The sequence below is a fragment of the Phaseolus vulgaris genome, chromosome 9, assembly GCF_000499845.2.
Source record: "Phaseolus vulgaris cultivar G19833 chromosome 9, P. vulgaris v2.0, whole genome shotgun sequence".
Lineage (NCBI taxonomy): Eukaryota > Viridiplantae > Streptophyta > Magnoliopsida > Fabales > Fabaceae > Phaseolus > Phaseolus vulgaris.
The window spans coordinates 10,347,722-10,367,825 of record NC_023751.2 but is presented as its reverse complement, the minus strand read 5'-3'; the positions used below and the strand labels follow the sequence as shown (position 1 = coordinate 10,367,825).

The 20,104-nt window shown below is 35.7% G+C and overlaps 2 protein-coding genes across 4 annotated transcripts; both read right to left on the bottom strand.

Moving 5' to 3' along the window:
• Positions 1-101: 101 nt before the first annotated feature.
• Positions 102-1,759, bottom strand: LOC137820827 (putative RING-H2 finger protein ATL21B). Its single transcript, XM_068625093.1, has 2 exons — positions 957-1,759; positions 102-633 (listed from the first exon to the last, which is right to left on the bottom strand). The coding sequence occupies exons 1-2, from the start codon at positions 1,651-1,653 to the stop codon at positions 188-190; spliced, it is 1,143 nt and encodes a 380-aa protein (XP_068481194.1). The 5' UTR covers positions 1,654-1,759; the 3' UTR covers positions 102-187.
• A 2,007-nt stretch (positions 1,760-3,766) lies between these two features.
• Positions 3,767-15,965, bottom strand: LOC137822651 (glutamate synthase [NADH], amyloplastic). 3 transcript variants are annotated; one of them, XM_068627592.1, is made up of 22 exons: positions 15,384-15,965; positions 15,180-15,299; positions 13,630-13,734; positions 13,225-13,377; positions 12,963-13,063; positions 12,773-12,869; positions 12,241-12,350; positions 11,836-11,939; positions 11,579-11,758; positions 11,142-11,485; positions 10,987-11,057; positions 10,428-10,897; positions 9,473-10,342; positions 9,117-9,271; positions 8,754-8,915; positions 7,049-8,650; positions 6,583-6,789; positions 6,225-6,493; positions 5,687-5,992; positions 5,282-5,549; positions 4,847-5,104; positions 3,767-4,376 (listed from the first exon to the last, which is right to left on the bottom strand). In XM_068627592.1, the coding sequence occupies exons 1-22, from the start codon at positions 15,720-15,722 to the stop codon at positions 4,089-4,091; spliced, it is 6,579 nt and encodes a 2,192-aa protein (XP_068483693.1). In that variant the 5' UTR covers positions 15,723-15,965; the 3' UTR covers positions 3,767-4,088. The 3 variants fall into 3 exon arrangements, with proteins under 3 accessions (XP_068483693.1, XP_068483695.1, XP_068483694.1); XM_068627594.1 differs by lacking the exons at positions 12,963-13,063; positions 13,225-13,377; positions 13,630-13,734; positions 15,180-15,299; positions 15,384-15,965 and adding an exon at positions 12,648-12,709 and having other exon boundaries at positions 12,795-12,867; XM_068627593.1 differs by lacking the exons at positions 12,773-12,869; positions 12,963-13,063; positions 13,225-13,377; ... (1 more) ...; positions 15,180-15,299; positions 15,384-15,965 and adding an exon at positions 12,586-12,707.
• Between the last annotated feature and the right edge of the window lie 4,139 nt (positions 15,966-20,104).

Here is a 20,104-nt window from a genome sequence, read left to right as displayed (position 1 = left end):
TTTAAGAAAAAAAAAATTAACATTTGATTGATTCTGAACATCTTTAGGCTAGCGAAATACAGCGGCTATATTTGAAAAAAAAAAAAATTTCACACTATGAATAAAAGAAAGATGAATTATATTTGATGGAAACATGATGATTGGTAGATAGATATGGAGATATGTAAAAGGTGGAAGTATTAGTGTACTATGGTGATGATCGAGCACGCGGTTGTGGAAACTTTTGGGGAGAAGTTCTGCAAATTGGGCAGGAGGCGTTCAGTGGAAGCCATTCATCGATGCATTGTGCATGAAAGCAGTGTCCACATTCAGGTATGCTTTTCACTGTCTCCTTTGGCATGTACTCTGAGAGACATATTGAGCATCTTTTCTCACCCTTCTTAGGTAACCGTCTGTTCTCACCTATAACTATTTTTGGGTACGATTCGATTGTTGGTCTGTCCAGGCCCAACACTGTTGTGGGCCGTGAGCCCACAAGAGCCTCAAAATCTGCCACACTTTCGTGAGCCCAAGGTCCATCGTGGTTCCCCACTTTCAGCCACCTGCAGATGCAACTCAATACTCCAAAGGAGCATAACATAGCTGGTACCCCTATGCATATGGCTATGGCGTAACGGCCACCACGGGAAATCCCTGCAGTGTTAAATATAATTTTTAAGTATTCATTAGTAATAATACCAGATATAACAGACTTACATAAACGACGTTCTTAATACAATATCAATTATACAATTAATTCAAAATATTTTAATTATAAATTTCGGTATTAGAATTGTTGTCTTCTGAAAACTTTTTCATTTCTCATTACTACTGACAAAATCTAAATAATATAAAAAATTATAAACAAGTATTTAATATATATTTAAAATTTACACGTGCATAAAATACATATTTTTTTATTTTACTCGGAATAAATTTGCAAAAACTTTTGGGCTATGCATTGGTGTGGGAGCTACCTTTCGAAGGGATACCAGAGCAGTCAAGCTCAAAAGTGTCGTCACTCTTGAAGCCGCACCGGCCACCGCGGGACTCGCACCTCCCGCACGCCGGCGAGTCCCACGACAAGCGCAGATCCTCGCCGAGTTCCGAGGACTTGACTTGATCGTAAAACGGTGACTGCACAGGCACGTTCACCCTCGCCACTAGATGACACAGAGAAGATAAGTGGCGAACCACAGTAGTAGAAGGTGTTGCGAAAACGACGTAGTTGGGAGAATCGCTGAGACAACCTATGGGACGGTATCGATGAACGAGGTTGTCCAAATTGGCGGAGCAGTTGAAGAAGGTGAACTGCTGGTGGTAAACGGCGCGGAAGGGAGAGGTGGAGAGATTGAGAGAGAGGAGGTGTTTGGGGAGGCAGTTGTTGGGATCGTTGACCCAGAGTTGCTGCGCGGCGTAGTTTATAGTTTGGATTTTGAGTGGGCCCCAATTTGGTAGGTTGAGGAGTGTTTGGGCGTTCTGGTTCTGGGTGCAGGAGACTATGAAGCCTGGATATCCGCATGGTTCTGCGTGTTTTCCTTTTATGAGGAAGGGGAATCGGATTAGTGGTTCACCACCTTCACAGATGCTGTCTGAACATGTTTCTATGATTGCCACAACTACGAGAGGGTTGAAGAGGATGAAGAAAGTGAGTATAGGATTGGGGATTTTCATGTTGACTTGAGGTTTGGATGAAATGTTCTGTGTGGTGTTCCACGGTTAAATATTCACATAATCATATTTATATATATTATATATGCCAATAAAACTTCAATTACTTTGCTTCCATTGGTTACCCTAACAATTAGTATAGATAACGTATTGGTATTGGGGATAGCTTTTATTGTACGTCATATCATTGCTCAATTAAATTATTATTTGCTTGAAGAAGCAATTGAAAACACCCAAAAAGTAAACATAATAAAAGCTCCAAAAACCAATTTTTCCTATTTGGATGATAGGACGAATGAGAAATTATGCTTGTTTTTAGGATAAAATTGAGATTTTTAGGACTATTTTGGTTATTAAAAATTTAACTTGTCCAGTGGATAATTCGTCTAAAGCTTCAATGAAGAATGATATGTTTGATTTCAATGTGCTCAAGTTTTTTTTGTATTAACACTCGTACTAGTAAAGTTCTGTCCTCTTTCTGTTAGATGGAGTTTCTTTCATCAGGTTGGGTTAAAATTAACAATGATGGGGCTGCTAGATGTTATCCAGGTCTTGTCGCTTGTGGAAGTATTTTCCGTTGGAGTATGAGGAAGTTTATTTGAGCTTTCTCTGCGTTTCTTGATGTTCAGACTGCTTTGGTTGTTAAATTTTATGAAGTTGTATATGCTTTGGAGGAAACTCAAAAGTTGAGTCTTACTAATGTCTGATTGGAATGTGACTCTACCTTGGTTTGTGCTGTGTTTACTGCTAGGACAAATGTTCCTTGAATGCTTCGTAATCCATGAAATAGCTGTCTTAATTACTATGGAAAAATCAAGTTTAGGGTTACTTATATTTTTCGTGAAGGGAATGTGTGTGCCGATAAGTTGGATAATTTAGGATTTATTCATAGATAATTATTTCATTGGTATAATAGACTTCCATCTAGTATGTTATTAAAATTCTTTATTAATAGGTATAGTCTACATATGTATCGTTTTTGTTAACATATAAGTTTTGGTATAGTCCCCATATTTTTGTATTTTCTCTCTTTTTCTTTTTTTAATAATATTATTTTCATGTGATGGTAAATGATTGTTGTCACTTGAGGTATCTGCCTAACTGAGATGTCAAATAGCATAGTGATGCCTAACATGAAAGCTTTTTATATAAAAAAACGGTAAAACCAATAAATACATAATAATAATAATATAAAGAAAAGTAAATACATTTTAAAAAAATAAAAAACTGTATAAACTAAACAATAATCACATAAACAATAATTACATATGAAAGAATATAAATATATTTATTAAAAATAAAAATAGTAAACATAAAAAAAATAGTAACCACATTTAATAAAAAAAACTCTAAATAGAAAAAAAATATTAAAAACTTACGGGTGAAGGCACGTGAGAATAGGAAGAAGAAGAAATTGTGTGATGAACTGAACCAACCAGATTAAAGATGAGCCAAGATTCAATTTGAAAAAAAAAACGTAATAAACCCTAAACCCTAAATCATTTCCACTACTTTTTCCATATAAAGGAGAATCGATTTTCGTCCCATCTCTGAAAGCAACAAAATCAATTCTCGTCGTAACTTTAAAACCCATAGAATTGATTCTCGTCCTACTTTTAAAAGTCCCAAAATTGATTATTTTAAATCAACCTTTCCTGTAAAATCAATTCTACACCATGCACCACTTCTCTCCGTTCATTTCGTTCAGGGCACAAGAGCAAACTTCACAGCAAGATTCTTCTGCAGCTAGCATTGTAAAAAAGAAAAGAAAACTCTTTCATACATAACTGCACCACCGATCCAAACAAAAACTCTTCCAAAGGCAAACAAGGTATTAATGGTGTGTTTATCATTAATCAATTCCTTGAGGTTGTCTCTCCATTTAGTAATTCATTTATAAATCTTTTGAGATTTCCCTGTAGGCATCAATTTTCATAATTTAAACAACTCATTTTAATTTTGGTTATATTTTTCAGTTTATTCTACTTTCAGGGTTTTAACAATTTGACAATTCTCTTGTTATCTGTTTGAGAATTTTCAGCAGCGAATAACATTGCAATCAGCATTTGGCTGTGGAAAAATCAGTGAGATGAGATGAGAAGCAGACGCTCGCATATTCAAGAACTCTACTCATTCAAAGTAATTTAAATTGGAAACAATAATGTAAATCACTAATTACCAAACTGTACATTTCATTCCACATAATGCAACAGTTAACTAAGAAAGAACCAACCTTTCCAGCACGTAGCCTCTGCTATGAATTAAAAAAGACATTTCTAATTTTCTAGGTACTAATTTAAATCGCTTCTTTATTGTGTCCCCTTCTATTTTATATGGGACAACAACAAAATGAAAATTTGGGGCAGAACCTTGGAGCCATCTTCTATTATTCAATTAAAACAGTAAGAAACGAAAAATGACAGAAGTCTCCTAAGTTATCACTGTGTATTTGCCACTGCAACGGTGCCCCTCTTAGTTAGGTCCTGCTGGTGCTTGATAAGTTCGTCTGGATTCCCAGCAATGTGCTCTATATCTTCATTTGATAGGTAATTGTCAACTTGTGCCGCAGCTTGTCGCCCCTCTGAAATTGCCCATACCACAAGGGACTGACCACGTCGACAATCTCCTGCTGCAAACACCCCACTCACACTCGTTGAGAAGCGACCGTACTCGGCCTTGAAGTTTGACCTATTGTCTCTCTCCATACCCAACTTCTCTGCAATTGTCTGCCATACCCAGACCACAAAAATCAGTGATTAGCAACTTTATAATGCACATAACGTGTAAGAAGGCATGTAACTTTCCAAGTTAAAATCACAATCAATGAAATATGGCCTCTAACAATCTATGAAATATGTATAAAAACTCTAATAAAATGAAATGAGTTAAATAACGATTATTAAAATTAATGATATATTCACCTTTTAAAACCTTTTTTTTCTGTCTTTTTATGATATCAAGTATAGAAAAAAAAGGTTAGGAATAATTAAAAAAAATATATAGTTTGAACTGATTTTTTTCAAAGTTAAAAGATAAATATTTGTTTTTAATAATGTGTCTATGAAAGTGTTGGTTCGAAGTGTCCAAGGCAACATAAAGTAATTTTTTATTTGAAACCTAATAAGAAGTGTCTAACATGTATGAGACAACTTTCCGGGAACTATCATGACCAGATGAAGCTATTATGAATACTCACAGGTTCAGGGCCAAGGAATCCCATAGCCAGCAAAATTAGGTCAGCCTCAATAATCTCCTCACTGCCCTCAATTTCCTTAAATTGAAACCTCCCAGTTGCATCCTTCTCCCAGCGAACACGTACAATTTCAAGTCCCTTCACTACTCCATTTTCATCTCCCACAAACCGCTTAGTCAATACCTCATAAGATCTTGGATCTTTCCCAAATTTTGCTGCACTTTCTTGGTGCCCATAGTCTACTCGGTATATACGAGGCCACTGTATTCCAGAAACACTTCGTTAAAAAAAAGTCATGTGCACATTTAAACGAGTCCTTTAACTTTTAAAGGCTCATTTTAGTGAATGGTCCTAGTAATGTCAAGCGATATGTCCAATTTCAGTATTGACAAATGGGCTGAAAAAATAAACAGAACTTCAATTTCACATTGATCTAACCTGTGGCCAAGGGTTGCCTGGGGCCCTAGTTTGTGGTGGCTCAGGGAGAAGTTCCAGATTTACAATGCTACTACACCCATGCCGAATTGATGTCCCTATGCAATCTGTGCCCGTGTCACCCCCACCAATGACCACGACTTTCTTTCCCTTGGCAGAAATAAAGTTACCATCATGGAGATTGCTATCAAGCAAGCTTTTCGTGTTTGCATGCAGAAACTCCATGGCAAAATGAATTCCAGACAGCTCCCGTCCAGGGGCTGGAAGATCCCTGCATTGAAATTAAAACTTCCTTTGAAGGATCTCTTAACAGACAACAATTTTTTTCTAATATACATTCATTCCAACCAAAATTGAACTCAAACTACAGACAAATATAATATATAGGACTCCTGCATTATATCTCACCTTGGTTTTGTGGCTCCTACAGCTAAGACAACAGCATCATTTTCCTCTCGAAGCCTATCAAGAGAGTATAAAGGATCATGCCCGACACTAGCATTCACGACAAAGTTAATCCCCTCCTCTGCCATAAGGTTAACCCGCCGTTGAACTATATTCTCTTTGTCTGCTTTCATGTTGGGAACCCCGTACATCATAAGCCCTCCAACCCTATCAGCTCTTTCATACACTGTTACTGTATGGCCCATTTTATTCAGTTGATCAGCAGCTGCCAGGCCAGATGGTCCACTTCCAACAATGGCCACTCTTTTCCTGTATTAATTAAGATATTAACTAATGGAACTATTACCTTGATAATTGCAATAAACCCTAACTGACCAGTTTAATAACAATAACTACAACAAAGCCAAACAGTATAATAACTGAAAGTTACAAGACACCATGTTGTGGATTGTACATTTACACCTATTTAATTGAAAAACAACATCAGAAATAACGGAAATAAAACTCAAGAGATGTCAATTAGAAGGAAAAAAGTGCGTACCCAGTTCTATTCACTGGAGGTCGTGGCACCATCCAACCCTCCTCAAAAGCTTTGTCTATGATGGCAGATTCTATGCTTTTAATGGATACTGGATTCTCAATAATACCAAGGACACAAGAACCTTCACAAGGAGCTGGGCATACCCTACCAGTAAACTCTGGAAAGTTATTTGTCTCAAGAAGCCTCTCCAGTGCTTCACGCCACCTATTTTGGTATACTAACTCATTAAATTCTGGTATTTTATTTCCAAGAGGACAACCAGAGTTTTCCTGCAAGTTTAAGTATCTTTAGTCTAAATGATGAACGTGAAAATTGGAAGTCACAAAAGAAAGAATTTCATGGAAGTGGCAATCCACACCTGATGACAGAAAGGAGTACCACAGTCCATGCAACGGGCTGATTGGGTTTTCAAAAGTGGACCAGGTTGTGTTTCCTTCATCACTTCCTTCCAATCATTCAATCGAACATTGGGATCCCTGTACTGAACACCTTCCCTCTCATAAGCAACAAAACCTCTATGTTTAACAGGATCAATTACTTGGCTAGGCCTCTTGGAAGATTCAGCCTGTTCAATCGTCGGGACATATCAAAAGACATCAGCTAACTAAAAATATGAGTAATCCAGTATCAACCAGTTTTAAATTATACGAAATTTTGTAGAAATGATTTATTTCATATGATAAGTTTTACTTCGCAAGTTGGACTAATAAAATTTAACAATCATATAAGTTATTATAGAAGATTTAATTTAGTTCAAGATGTAAGTATGCCAAGAGTTACATCTGGTGTAAGTGGATCCCATCTTAGAAAAAAGTTACCATTACCTCATTAGGCTTCCCATTCGGTGATGCAGTAGCCAGTTCCTTGAGTTCTTTAAAAGCGTCTTTCTCCACCAATTCCATTTCAACTTGCTCCTCTCCATGTTTAGAAGCAGACTCTGCGGCATCTTTGGAGGCTTCCTTCAATTTCATACTTGCCAAAACTCGTTTATACTCCCTGGGGAAAACCTTGATAAATTTTGGAAGAATACTATCAAAGTCAGCAAGCACTTCACTGGCAAGCACACTATTTGTGTGGCGCTGATGCTGTTGGATCAACATTTTTAGAGTAGCAATATCATCTTCCTCCTCAATCTTATCCAGATCTACAAGCTCACGGTTGCACCGAGATGGGAACCCTCCATCTATATCAAGAACATAAGCAATCCCACCGCTCATACCTGCAGCAAAATTTCTGCCTGTGTTTCCAAGCACAACAACTATCCCACCAGTCATGTACTCACATCCATGATCACCAACACCTTCCACTACTGCCTTAACCCCAGAATTACGCACACAGAATCTTTCAGCTGCCATACCATTGAAATATGCCTCACCAGATGTGGCCCCATACAGAGCCACGTTACCAATTACAATATTCTGCTTAGGGTCAAAGGTACTCACCTTTGAAGGATAAACTACAATCTTGCCACCAGACAATCCTTTACCAACATAGTCATTGCCATCACCTTCAAGTTCCAAAGTGATGCCATGACAGAGGAATGCACCAAAGCTTTGGCCTGCACTGCCCTTAAATCTGATGTGAATAGTATCAGTTGGAAGACCATTTAAGTGGTACCTTTTAGTAACCTCATGGCTTAGCATAGTCCCCACCGCACGGTTTACATTGAGGATTGGACTTTCAATGTATACTTGTAGACCCTTTTCCAAAGCAGCTTTGGACAGAGCTATAAGTTTATTATCCAAGGCCATGTCCAAACCATGATCTTGTTTTTCAACACAGTATTGAGCAGCTTCTGGTCGCAGTTCAGCTGCAGGTCTAAGCAATAAAGAGAGGTCAATGTTCTCAAGTTTCTCATTGCTTTTAATGACTTCTTTATCAACTTCGAGCATGTCTGAACGACCAACCATCTCTTTGACAGTACGAAACCCAATCTGGGACATAATTTCTCTCATTTCTTCCGCTATCATGAAAAAAAAGTTAATGACGTGTTCAGGTTCTCCAGCAAACTTCTCTCTCAGTACTGGATCTTGCGTAGCAATGCCAACAGGGCAGGTATTCTTGTGACACTTGCGCATCATTATGCAGCCAAGAGTAATGAGTGGAGCTGTGCTGAAACCAAATTCTTCTGCACCAAGAAGTGTGGCTATGGCCACATCTCTTCCTGTTTTAAGTTGCCCGTCAGTTTGGAGAACTGTGCGACCCCGAAGGTCATTAGCCACCAAAGTTTGATGGGTCTCAGCCAAGCCAAGTTCCCAAGGGAGACCAGCATTCTTTATGCCAGTCCATCTGGATGCTCCTGTACCTCCATCATGGCCAGAGATCAAGATATGATCAGCATGGCCTTTAACAACTCCACTGGCAACTACACCAACTCCAGCTTCAGATACCAACTTCACACTAATTCGAGCAGCAGGGTTCGCATTCTACATGTAACAGAAAAGGGATTAAGGAGGATGAACACCCAAGACAACGAAATCCAACCAAAAGCATCCAATGTAGTAAAAAGGATTGAAGCCAGATATGAACCTTTAGATCATGAATTAATTGGGCAAGATCTTCAATGGAGTAAATATCATGGTGAGGAGGTGGGCTGATAAGTCCAACACCAGGAGTTGAATTCCTTGTGACAGCAATGTCTCCTACAACCTTGTGGCCAGGAAGTTCACCACCTTCACCAGGTTTTGCTCCCTGTGGAAAACATAGGTTAAACTAGTACAATTCTAGTATTCTACGTTCAATGACAAAATTCAACCTTCCCGAGGGTCAAGTGAATAAATCAAATATACGTAAAGGACCACTCAGACGTAAGAGACCGTCTGATGATTTTGTTTACTGTATCAGGAAATTAAAGAGAACATCAAATCCAAATGTGGTATTTTTGAAATTTACCTGGGCCATCTTTATCTGCAATTCATCGGCATTTGTAAGATAGTAACTTGTAACTCCAAATCTCCCACTTGCAACCTGCTTGATAGCACTCCTTTTAGGGTTCATTGAGCCATCAGAAAGAGGCTCCATACGAGATGGCTGCTCACCTCCCTCACCTTTGAAAAAAAGTTAACAAAAGTCATAAGAATAAGAAGAAAAATTAGGAGACTGATGTAGAAAAATTAAACTACGAGAAAAAGAGATTTTTTCAAGTACAAATCGTCCCAAAAAGCATTTCCATACACAACACACCCACCCGAAAAGAAACTTGACAGTTTTTCCTGTAACATAAAGCTATATTTTCTTTAAAAGCAAACCTGTGTTGGATTTCCCTCCCATCTTATTCATAGCAGTTGCCAATGCTGTGTGTGCCTCCAATGATATTGATCCATAACTCATAGCCCCGGTGCAAAACCGCTTAACTATCTCACTGGCAGGTTCTACTTCGTCTAGGGGAACTTTCACTGCTGCTTCTTTAAATTTCAGAAGTCCCCGCAAGTTGCAAGCTTTGTTTAACTCGTGAATGAGCTTAGAGTACTGTTTATAGGCATCTACGCTGTTAGTTCTCGCAGCTTCTTGAAGCTTTGAAATGGCAAGTGGATCATTCAGGTGAATTTCACCACCTTTTCTCCAATGATAATCCCCAGGGTTTGGCAATGCAATTGCTTCAGCACTTCCCGGAGAGAAAACCCGAGAAGGAAAGGCTAACTCGTGCAATTGAAGAGCATCACGAGCAAGCATCTCAAATGTTGCGCCCTCGACTCGACTTGGGGTTCCAGCAAAGCACCTTTCAATCACTTCTGATGAAAGACCAAGAGCTTCAAAAATCTGAGCACCTTTGTAAGAAGCCAAAGTAGATATTCCCATCTTCGCAAGCACTTTCATCATTCCATAGTTGCTTGCTTTGAAGTACTTCTTAATCAGCTCATCTTTTGAGTAGAATTCCCCACTTGCTTTTGGTGGGATCTTTCCATCAACCTGTAATCGCCAAATTGCCTCTACAGCCAAATATGGACATACAGCATCAGCACCGAAGCCAACAAGTGTGGAGAAATGGTGTACTTCTCGTGGCTCGGCAGATTCTATTACTAATGCAACTCTAGTACGCTCAAGTGTTTTCACTAGATGTTGATGAACAGCACCGACAGCAAGTAAGGAGCTCACCGCAACACGTTTCCTTGAGAAGGCTACAAGAGGCAATATGAGATACAAATCGATCAGATGGAAGCGCAGTGCATACAGTATATACACAATTCAAGGATAATATAATACCTCTATCAGACAGCACAAGGGTAGTGTAGCCATCACCAATTGCATCATGTGCTTCTGCACATATCCTGTCCAAGGCTTCCTCCAACCCTTTCTTACCACGACCCTTTGAGTATGTTATATCTATAACTTTGCTCTGCCATCCCCTATGATTCATTTTTTTTATGGCTTCCATTTCTTCAATGGATAAAAGGGGGCCTTTTAGGGAAAGACGGTGGCATTGTGCCTCGGTGATTTCTGTCAAGTCACCTTCTGGACCAACCATACATTCCATGGAAGTGACTACTTTCTCCCGAATAGGATCAATAGGTGGATTTGTCACTTGAGCAAACATTTGCTTGAAATATTCAAAAGTGAGTTTTTCTCGATTAGACATGACTGCTAACGGAGTGTCATTTCCCATTGACCCAAGGGCTTCTGTAGCATCTTTTGCCATGGGAAGTAATAACATTTCCAAGGATTCAACAGTATATCTGTTTGAATAAAGCAGACTATATAAACATATCCTTTTGAAAATACAACAGATAAAGTAAAGAAAATATTCATGTTGGATATTACATACCCAAAAGCTTTTAGTGGAGCCAATAAACCATGAATTCCCATATTTTCCATATCCACATCATCACCATATGCCTGTAACTCGTGGAAAATGTAACAGTGAGATTTGCCAACTACAAATTCATGCAAAGTTCACTCGGATTTTTATTTTATACTTACTGGCACTACTCCTGCTATGGTTGGTGGCATTCTTTCAGATTGCTGAACAGAATCAACTATGTCTTTGAGTTCTAACTTCTGCTCCTTGAGCCATTCCGCATACGGCCTTGCTAATGAATACTGTTCTTTCAAGGCATCATCATTTACAACAATATGCTTCTCAAAATCCACCAAAAGCATCATGCCCGGATTTAGTCTTCCTTTTCTACTCACGTCTTCAAGAGGAATGTCTACAACCCCAACTTCACTAGCCATTACAACTCGTCCGCTGTGGGTTACATAAAAGCGGCCTGGTCGCAGCCCATTCCTGTCCAAGGTTGCTCCAAGATAGTGACCATCAGTAACTGCAATAATATTGAGTCAATACCAAATTAAGAATCCAGAAGAAAAGGGCGTGTTACAGAAGAAGTAAGTAATAATCAGTCCAGGAACTTCACATGCTATAAGAGCTGGCCCATCCCATGGCTCCATTAGAGCCGAGAAGTATTCATAAAATGCTTTACGCTGAGGATCCATGTTCTTGTCATTCTGCCATGCTTCAGGAATCATCATCATTACAGCTTCGGGAAGACTTTTTCCAGACTGAATCAAAAACTCAAGGACACCATCAAAAGCTCCTGCGGAAGAAAAACAATATTAGTATATAAAGTTATGATGAACATACCTGTGGCAAACAAAAATAAATTCAGATAACCTGAATCAGATGAATTTGCATCCACAATAGGCAAAAGCTTCTTTAACTCATTCTCCGATAGACCAAGCTCCTTGCACTTAAGCAGGCCTTCACGTGCCTTCATCCTATAAAATATAAGTTATTAGGTCATATATATTCCTTCACTTTAAATGCAACGAGTGGTATCCAACACAAACTTGTTACACGTAGTTCAAAATCAACTAACATCAAACTTGAAAAATTTACGGGAACATGGTAACCATTACTTAACAAATAAAGAAAAATAATAATGAATTAACTCTCCAATTCATCCATGCCAACTGCACCGGGATATTAATTATACAACAACTTAAATTTGCAGTACAGTATTATATTCATTCTTCTAGTTCTTAACCTACAGTATAACAATACTTATACCAGACCTACCAGTTTACATTTCCTCTAAGTGTGTTGATTTCTCCGTTGTGCCCCAATACACGCATAGGTTGAGCACGATCCCAACTAGGAAAAGTATTCGTTGAAAATCGAGAATGCACCTGCACATCATGTATGCCAAGTTGTCAGTATTTATGGCTATTTCTTATTACATGAATAAAAATATACTGAATTTCCAGTAGAAATTCCAGAAATCCTATTCCATTTTCACCAAAATGATTTTTTCCCTCCACCGATATGACGAAATTGTCTTCCAGGCCAAGTAAACAGAGAACATCAGCAGAAATTTCTGTAAACATGATTATCCTCATAATGAACTGTCTTATACCAACTCACCCATTGCATCCAAATTCAAACTTTAATCAAGGAAGCGGAAGAACTTAAGAGATCATTCAAACCTCAATGCCTCAGAAGTCATTCCCCAACCTTGCATCTCTTCAGTTACTGGTTGTTCCCCATGCTGTTTGTTGGAGTATATAAAGTTAGTGGAGAAAGAAGAGAAGTTAATGGATAATAGATTTACCAGGGCCATGTAGCTCGTAAACCTTTCATTGCCAAGGTCTGCAAAATAGTAATCCTTCAACTGAGCTGGTGTTAGCTGACCTTTGTAAACAACAGTCCTGTACAAATTGGACAATGCAAAATGATTAGACGTTGAGGGTAACCATAATTTAGTTCTCAAAAAGAAAAAGTTTCCCCTCTTAACAAACTACCTTGATGAGAGAGAACAGATGTAGAAATCTGTAGTGCCATCATTATGGAGGTTCAATGTAGATGTTATAGCAACCATGCACAACTTCCTTAATATATACATCTGCGTGAAAGAAACGAATTATCCATTAACCATGGTAGAACAAAAAAATAAGATTCTCACTTTTCCCTCTTAACCCAAGAATTTTGCTAGCATGTTATTCCAAAGGTACTCAGGTTCAGTTAAATATTAAATTTTAAAGTAGAAGTCATATCAAGAAATACCTGTCTTTCTAAATCAACTTTTGACAGAGTACTTGGCGTAAGGAACACTTGTTCAATCACAGGTTCAGTTAGCAGGGCCGATTTGCCCAATTCGGAGTTATTAGTGGGAACAGAACGCCAACCAAGAACAGAATGCCCCAGAGATTCGGCAACCTGATAACAAAGGCACAGAACATTTAAAAATAAATGCCACGAATATTAAATAAATATACCAGTTATCACAATAATTTTAATACCAGAACACAAATAATAAACACTAGTGAAGCAGACTACATGTCTATATCAATTACAACTTCAGCGTGATAACATACCAAAAGCCATGGAGATACCTTTTTAAATACAGTTTTTCTCAAACAAGAATGCATGAAATTGTTAATAAAGAAGGAAATTCCAAAATTAAGTTACCTTTTGAAATACACTTTTGCTCTCCTCTCTGAGACTGTTGGATGTAGGCAAGAAAAACATGCCAATTGCATATTTTCCTGGTGGTGGAAGCTCAAAATCCACAACCTGCAAAACAGTAAACCTCTTAGAATGTTCAGCCTAAAGAGACAACAAGTTAAAAAACACTCCATCAAATTTTAGTAATGAAAAATTATGCATATTTCCATTCATCATCATGCTCCTTGAAGAAGTTACAGACTGAGGAACCAGTTAAAAACCTCTATGGATGTATTTAAGATCTAACTTCTGCTTAGTTATCCTTAACCCGTAACATCTTGTAGTGATTAATCTGATCCTCAAGTAAAAAGGCCCTAGAAAAGCACGATGAAGATCTAATAGAAGATGAAGGAACTTGTTTCCATGATTTCAGAAGTTAAAACAAAACAAAAAAATCTTATGGTATTTAATTCACTTATTTCGTGTGTAAGATTTGTACTAGACTATATTTGACTAATATGAATTTAGACAGTAACAATGTTATACTATCGGAAAATCGTATACCTACCAAAATCAAGACAAAAAGATTATTCACATGTATGTTAATATAATTTAATATTTAGATTCACCCATATTTTGAAAATAGTATTACGTAAAATATTAATAATTTTAAAAGGTTATTATAAATACTGGGAGAAAAGGGACAGAAGGTGCTTCTTTATATGCAGTTTTGTTTACGAAAGAAGTTAAATAAGAAATATGAGATAGCTATTTTGAAAATATATGTAGCAGAAGTAGTTTTTTCATCTGCAGCTAAAATATAATCCGGTGTAATTGACTTTCAGATAGAAAATTTCTTATCTGAATTCCACCATTTTTTCTAGTCCTTTTAAATCGTATCTTTGACTTTCTCTTTATTTGTTATTTTTATTTCTCTCTTCTTTCCACTGCAATCCACCCCAAAATGATGTTGAATTTAGTATTTTCAAATTTTAAAAGTCTACGAAATTCTATGGACTTTATCTCATGATAACATTGAATCCAACAATATTTATTCGATTTAGTGTATTCAGTCCTCCTTATGAAAGAAATATTAACATAATCGCAGAATAATAATAAAATCCAATCGCCCCAAACGAAAAGCATACTTTAACCTATAAAAAAAGTTTAAAAAAAAAAAGATGAAAAGCGACGGCGAATCTTTCAAACGCATGACCGAAAACACTTTCCCCGAATAAAAAGCAATAAAAAATAGTTGGTTACATTCCAAAACAAAAGGCAGTTAAAAACTAAAAATAATAATTGCAATGTAAATTAATTCTAAAATACGAACTTTGTGAAAAATATTCAAATTAACTTATAATTTCAATATTTTTTATTATTTTAAAAAACGGAAAGACTTTTCTAAATTATTATTATTTTAAAAAATTGTTACTGACCAAAATATAATATATTAACATTGGACAACGAAAACTCAAATTCGTTTTCATAATAATAAAATTTTATAAACATAATAAATAGAATAGGTTTAAACCAGTAAGAAAATCCATAAAAAATAGAATGAAAGAAAATACCTCTTTGTAAAATTGGTGAGGTAAACCAACCATGATCCCTGCTCCATCTCCAGTGTTGGGTTCGCAACCGCAAGCACCTCTGTGCGTCATGCGCACCAGCATCTCCAAAGCATCCGTCACCTAAAAAACCCACGCTTAATCACAACAAAAACGCAGCAGCAGGCCATATCTAAATTCACATGCCAAAGGCAAAGTCAAACTCACCGTGTTTCTGTTACCTTCACCGGACAGTTCGGCCACGAATCCTACTCCGCAGGAGTCCTTGTCCATGGCCGGATCGTACAGTCCGAGCGGTTTCTTGGGAACGGTGGACATCCCGGACCGAACCACGACCCTGAGCTTCGGCCTACGAAGTGGCCCCTCCGATTTCCAAACGTGAAGCCGCTCGGAACCGAGCCATTTTCCGCTCGAACGCAACCGTGTTCCCAAAAACTTTGTCACTCTGACCGGACATCGAGAGTTAAAGAGTGATTTCTCGGTTTTGCACGGAAGAGTTCGTGGCGAAGGAGTCCTAACCGTGGGAAACGAGATTGATGAAGACATATCTTCAAGAAATTGTCAATATGCAAAAAAAGAGATGTTGAAAAGGCGTGGCTGTTTGATTGTTATATTATTTTTTTTAGTGTGAAATGTAACAGATCTGAGTTGAGAGAAGGATGTTGCTTTGAGATGGAAATGAGAGAAGCGAGAGGAGTGCGCCGCCGCAAGCTAAACTGTTGGTGTGAGATCAGTGAATGGCAGAGATGTAAAGTGTTGAATTTATAGAGAGTCCGTGTTTGAAGGAGTGAGTGAGGTGATTGTTTTTTTTCATTCTTTATCTAAAAAAATTCAAGGAACTGACTCACTGCGAACACAGATATTTATTTATTACTCTCTCCTTCCATAATTTCTATTTTCACTTTTTTTCAACTATATTCTTTTACTTCCTAAATATTAATACTTCTTATCCTCATCTATCTATAATTTAATAAAATATATATATAACAAAATCCTCTATACTTATATTATATTATAAAGAAAATATCTCCTCTTTCTCTGTATTAAATGTTAAATTCTAAATATTTATATTATTATTTAATTTTAATTATTTATATTTATTTATTATAAGATAAAATTGAATATAATTATGTATGTATATTTATTACAATGTAAGAAATAAATAAAGACAATATGGAAAACTTATAAATATTTTTTCAAGATACAAGAATTTGTTGTTTGTATATATCTAAAATAATCTTTATCAGCACTTAGAAGGAAACAAAGTCAATCTTTTCCAAAAGAAGAGAACAAATATTAATGAAATAGAGAAAGGTAAACCTGCACACTCAAAATTTTACTTGTAAAAATGTTGTTCACATCATTTTTAATTATATTTAAAGTTTAATTTTAATAATACATGGTACATATAATGAAATTAATTTTTATACAAAACATTTATCTCATCTCTACAAAATTAATTTCAATTTACACACTCCTTTACTTTAAACTTCTTATTCACATCATTGATATAAAAGTCTATTTTTAATTAAAAATAATATTAATTAGGTGGGGTAAACTATATTGACCACATACTCTAGTTTTTTTTTCCATCATTGTAATAACTTTTCTTAAGGAAGTGTCTAATATAAGAGTCGTTTATGCATATAATGTATTTAAAGTTTGAGAGGATATACATGTAATTAATATTTTTTTAAAATTTAATTAAATACATCCGGGGAGAGATAAAAATTCTAAGGCTTTTTTTTTTTATAGTTATCTATCATCCATAAAATAACAGCTAATAAAGATTATACATTTTAGTACTTTTTATTTTGAAAAGTATTTTTAGAGCATTCTATTTTGACCTCTTGTTTTATTATAGAAAAGTGAGAAATGGTGTTTATTATGTAGAAACAACATAAAAATTGATATCCATTAATAATAATAAAAAAAACGAGTATTGTTATGGTAAAAGATTGAACACAGACAGACGTATAGAGAGATTTTGTATTTATTGTAATTATAATTTACAGAAATGTTGCTATACAAAAAATAATTTTATTAAATTAGTATATACATAATTTATATATTTAATATTTTATAAACACTATTGGAAACATGAGCTATGCGTGGTTAATTTATTTATAATAAAAATGATAATTAGTAAAATGAAAAAAATTGTTAATAAAAGTTAAAAGATGTGAGGATAAAGTAATAATTATTGTGGCTTGGTCTGGTTCAGTTGGAAGACTGGGTGCAATTATTGGAGGTCCCACAGTTTTGTTAATGACTGACGCAACTGTACACAGAGGAAACATTGAACTGCACCCGGTTTGGTTTTGCATGTGGTTTGGTCAAAGCGAAAAAGGAAAAGAAAATGAGAAAGTATACAATTTAAAACACCTGCTGTTGACGTCATTCATTAATTTATTAGTAGATTTTGATAGCAAGAGAAAGAGAAAAACAGTAGACGAGGCGATATATGCGGCAAATCGAGGTTATTGCGTGTGTTCCCTTTCCATTGCGAGTATCCAATTTGTTTTTGATGACTCGGAGATCCATGCGTACACAAGTTGCAGTAATCCAGATTTTTAATTTGTGTGGCTGTGGAGGGTGGCAATGCATCTCCACATGCAGTCAACACCGTCTATAGGCCAAAACCAATTTTATGTAACCCAAAAAGTTACCAATTCAGTTACACCACGATGCCTTGTAAATCTCAACATGACCCGTGACCGTAATTTTAATTGGTTCATACCTTAATATTTCAGTACTTTGTTTTAACTATTAAAAATCATGAATAAATAATATTTCAGTACTTTGTTTCAACTATTTTGGTGGGGTTTGGGCTCCATGGGGTGGTGTGTGTGACCGTTTGATAAGTTGAGAGGCTAAGTGGCTAAGTTGAACTGTTCGCTTATACACACAGAATCACGCTCTTTCATTCATTCCAAAAGACGCGTGCCAAACCCAACCCCACATTCTCGTCACACCAACACACTAGTATCTTTCAACCGTTTGTAGCATTTATTCTCCCGAGGATATACTGTATCATTTTTTTATGTCTTTTTCAAAAGCTTTCACTTCAAATTACTTTCTCCAATGTTTTATTCACTTCATTCAAGGTTCTCTCCACATATTTCTTTTTTCATCTCACCAATTATTTCAATTTCTTCCTCTAATATAATTAGGGTGATATCGATTCCTCTAAAAGTATAATCATTTAATCACGACGAATTATGAGTTGACTCGTCGTTGAAAAAGTCAACGAATTTAATTCATAATTAAAGATTATTTAACGCGATCCAATCTTTTAATTAGGTTCATTAAGATAATATAAATAGCACAGATTCTAATAATGAGTTATGTCTGTTTTGACAATCGAGAACCAAGTGGTGATTTGATCGTTATAGTGACTTTTGCAAGTATCATCTAAATATGTATTTTCAAACGACTGAGAAGAAAACAAGAAATTTGAGAAAAAGAAAATTTAAGATTAGAGTGACCGACTCACAGGTGTATTAAACAATCGTTCTATGGTCCCAATACCTAACGAGAACAATTATAATTATAATTTTAGCTCCATGCAGAATATTTTTTTTATTATGATATTTTTTTATTTTTAATAATAAACATGCCACATTTTAAAATAATATAACAAGCTTTTTATTTGTGGACAGGATAAAAAAAATTCAATACTTTATTGAAAGATAAGAATAATCTATTTAAATATTTTGTACAGAGAAAACAGATATCGGTGCGAGAAGAAGACATTGACTTGGAACATAAATGTTTAGTGGACAAGTTAATTAGAACTTTTGTAATTGAATTTAAAATTTAAAAAAAAGTTTTGTTTTAACGTTCGGCCATTAGTTTATTATGCAAATTATAACTGTAACTTAAGAAGAAGCACTTAAAATATGTCTTTAAGTTTTGGTTAATTTTTATGTTATTTTTTTTGTTTTTTATTAAAAACAACTAATGTCTTATTAATGGAATCAAGAAAAAAATATTTGATACATCTAAAATTAAGTCTATACTTATTAAAAAAAATAAGAATTTTTCATTTAAAAACCAAGAGATAATAGATAAAGATATTTTCAGAAAAATAACTAAAATGGTGTTTCTGATATTAAAAATAAATAAAAAATGTATACTTGTGTTTAAATAATTCAAAAGTATCATATTAAATAATATTTAATTAATTAACTAAATATTTCATTAATAAAAATAGTTGATTAATAATATATTATTGTACCACATAGCTGCTAATTCATTACTTATTTCTATAAGTATGATTTGTTTGTTTTAGTGTTTGTATGTATACTTATTATCTTTTAGTATATCTTTATTTTAACTCTTGTTGTTTTTGGGTAAGGGTCGGGACATACAGAACTATTGAGAAAAATCGTCTTTTTCTTTTTTGTTGGTTGGTTGTGTTGCTCTCCAACCTCATCTACTCGTTACTCATCTTCCTTTCGTAACCTCGGTCTTCTCGTAAGCACCGGATGAGGGTACCTGCAGAAGGCACTCGAACGCTCAAGTCAGCAAAAGGGTTAAGCACTCAATTGTTAGAGTACTGTAAATAATGACGTACTTGTTTCTTGGAATGTGTGCTATTTATATTACCTATAGGTTTTCCTTATTAGGTCAGGTTAAGGGGTTGGATCGTGTTTAAACTGAATTACCTAGCTCTTAATTACGGATTAACTTTACTAACCTTAATTGAGCGTAATTGGATTTGGGCTAACGGTCGATTGGACAGACATGTGACTTGACTACATTCAGCCGACCAAACAATGAGATCCAATACATTATATCGGTCGTGCGATCCTCATCGATACACTTATAATTATACAAGAGGTGGAGACTTAAAAATTGGTGACATGCCTGTTTTGAATTACTGTTCATAAAATAATTCTAAATTTAGTTTAAATTTGAGTGAA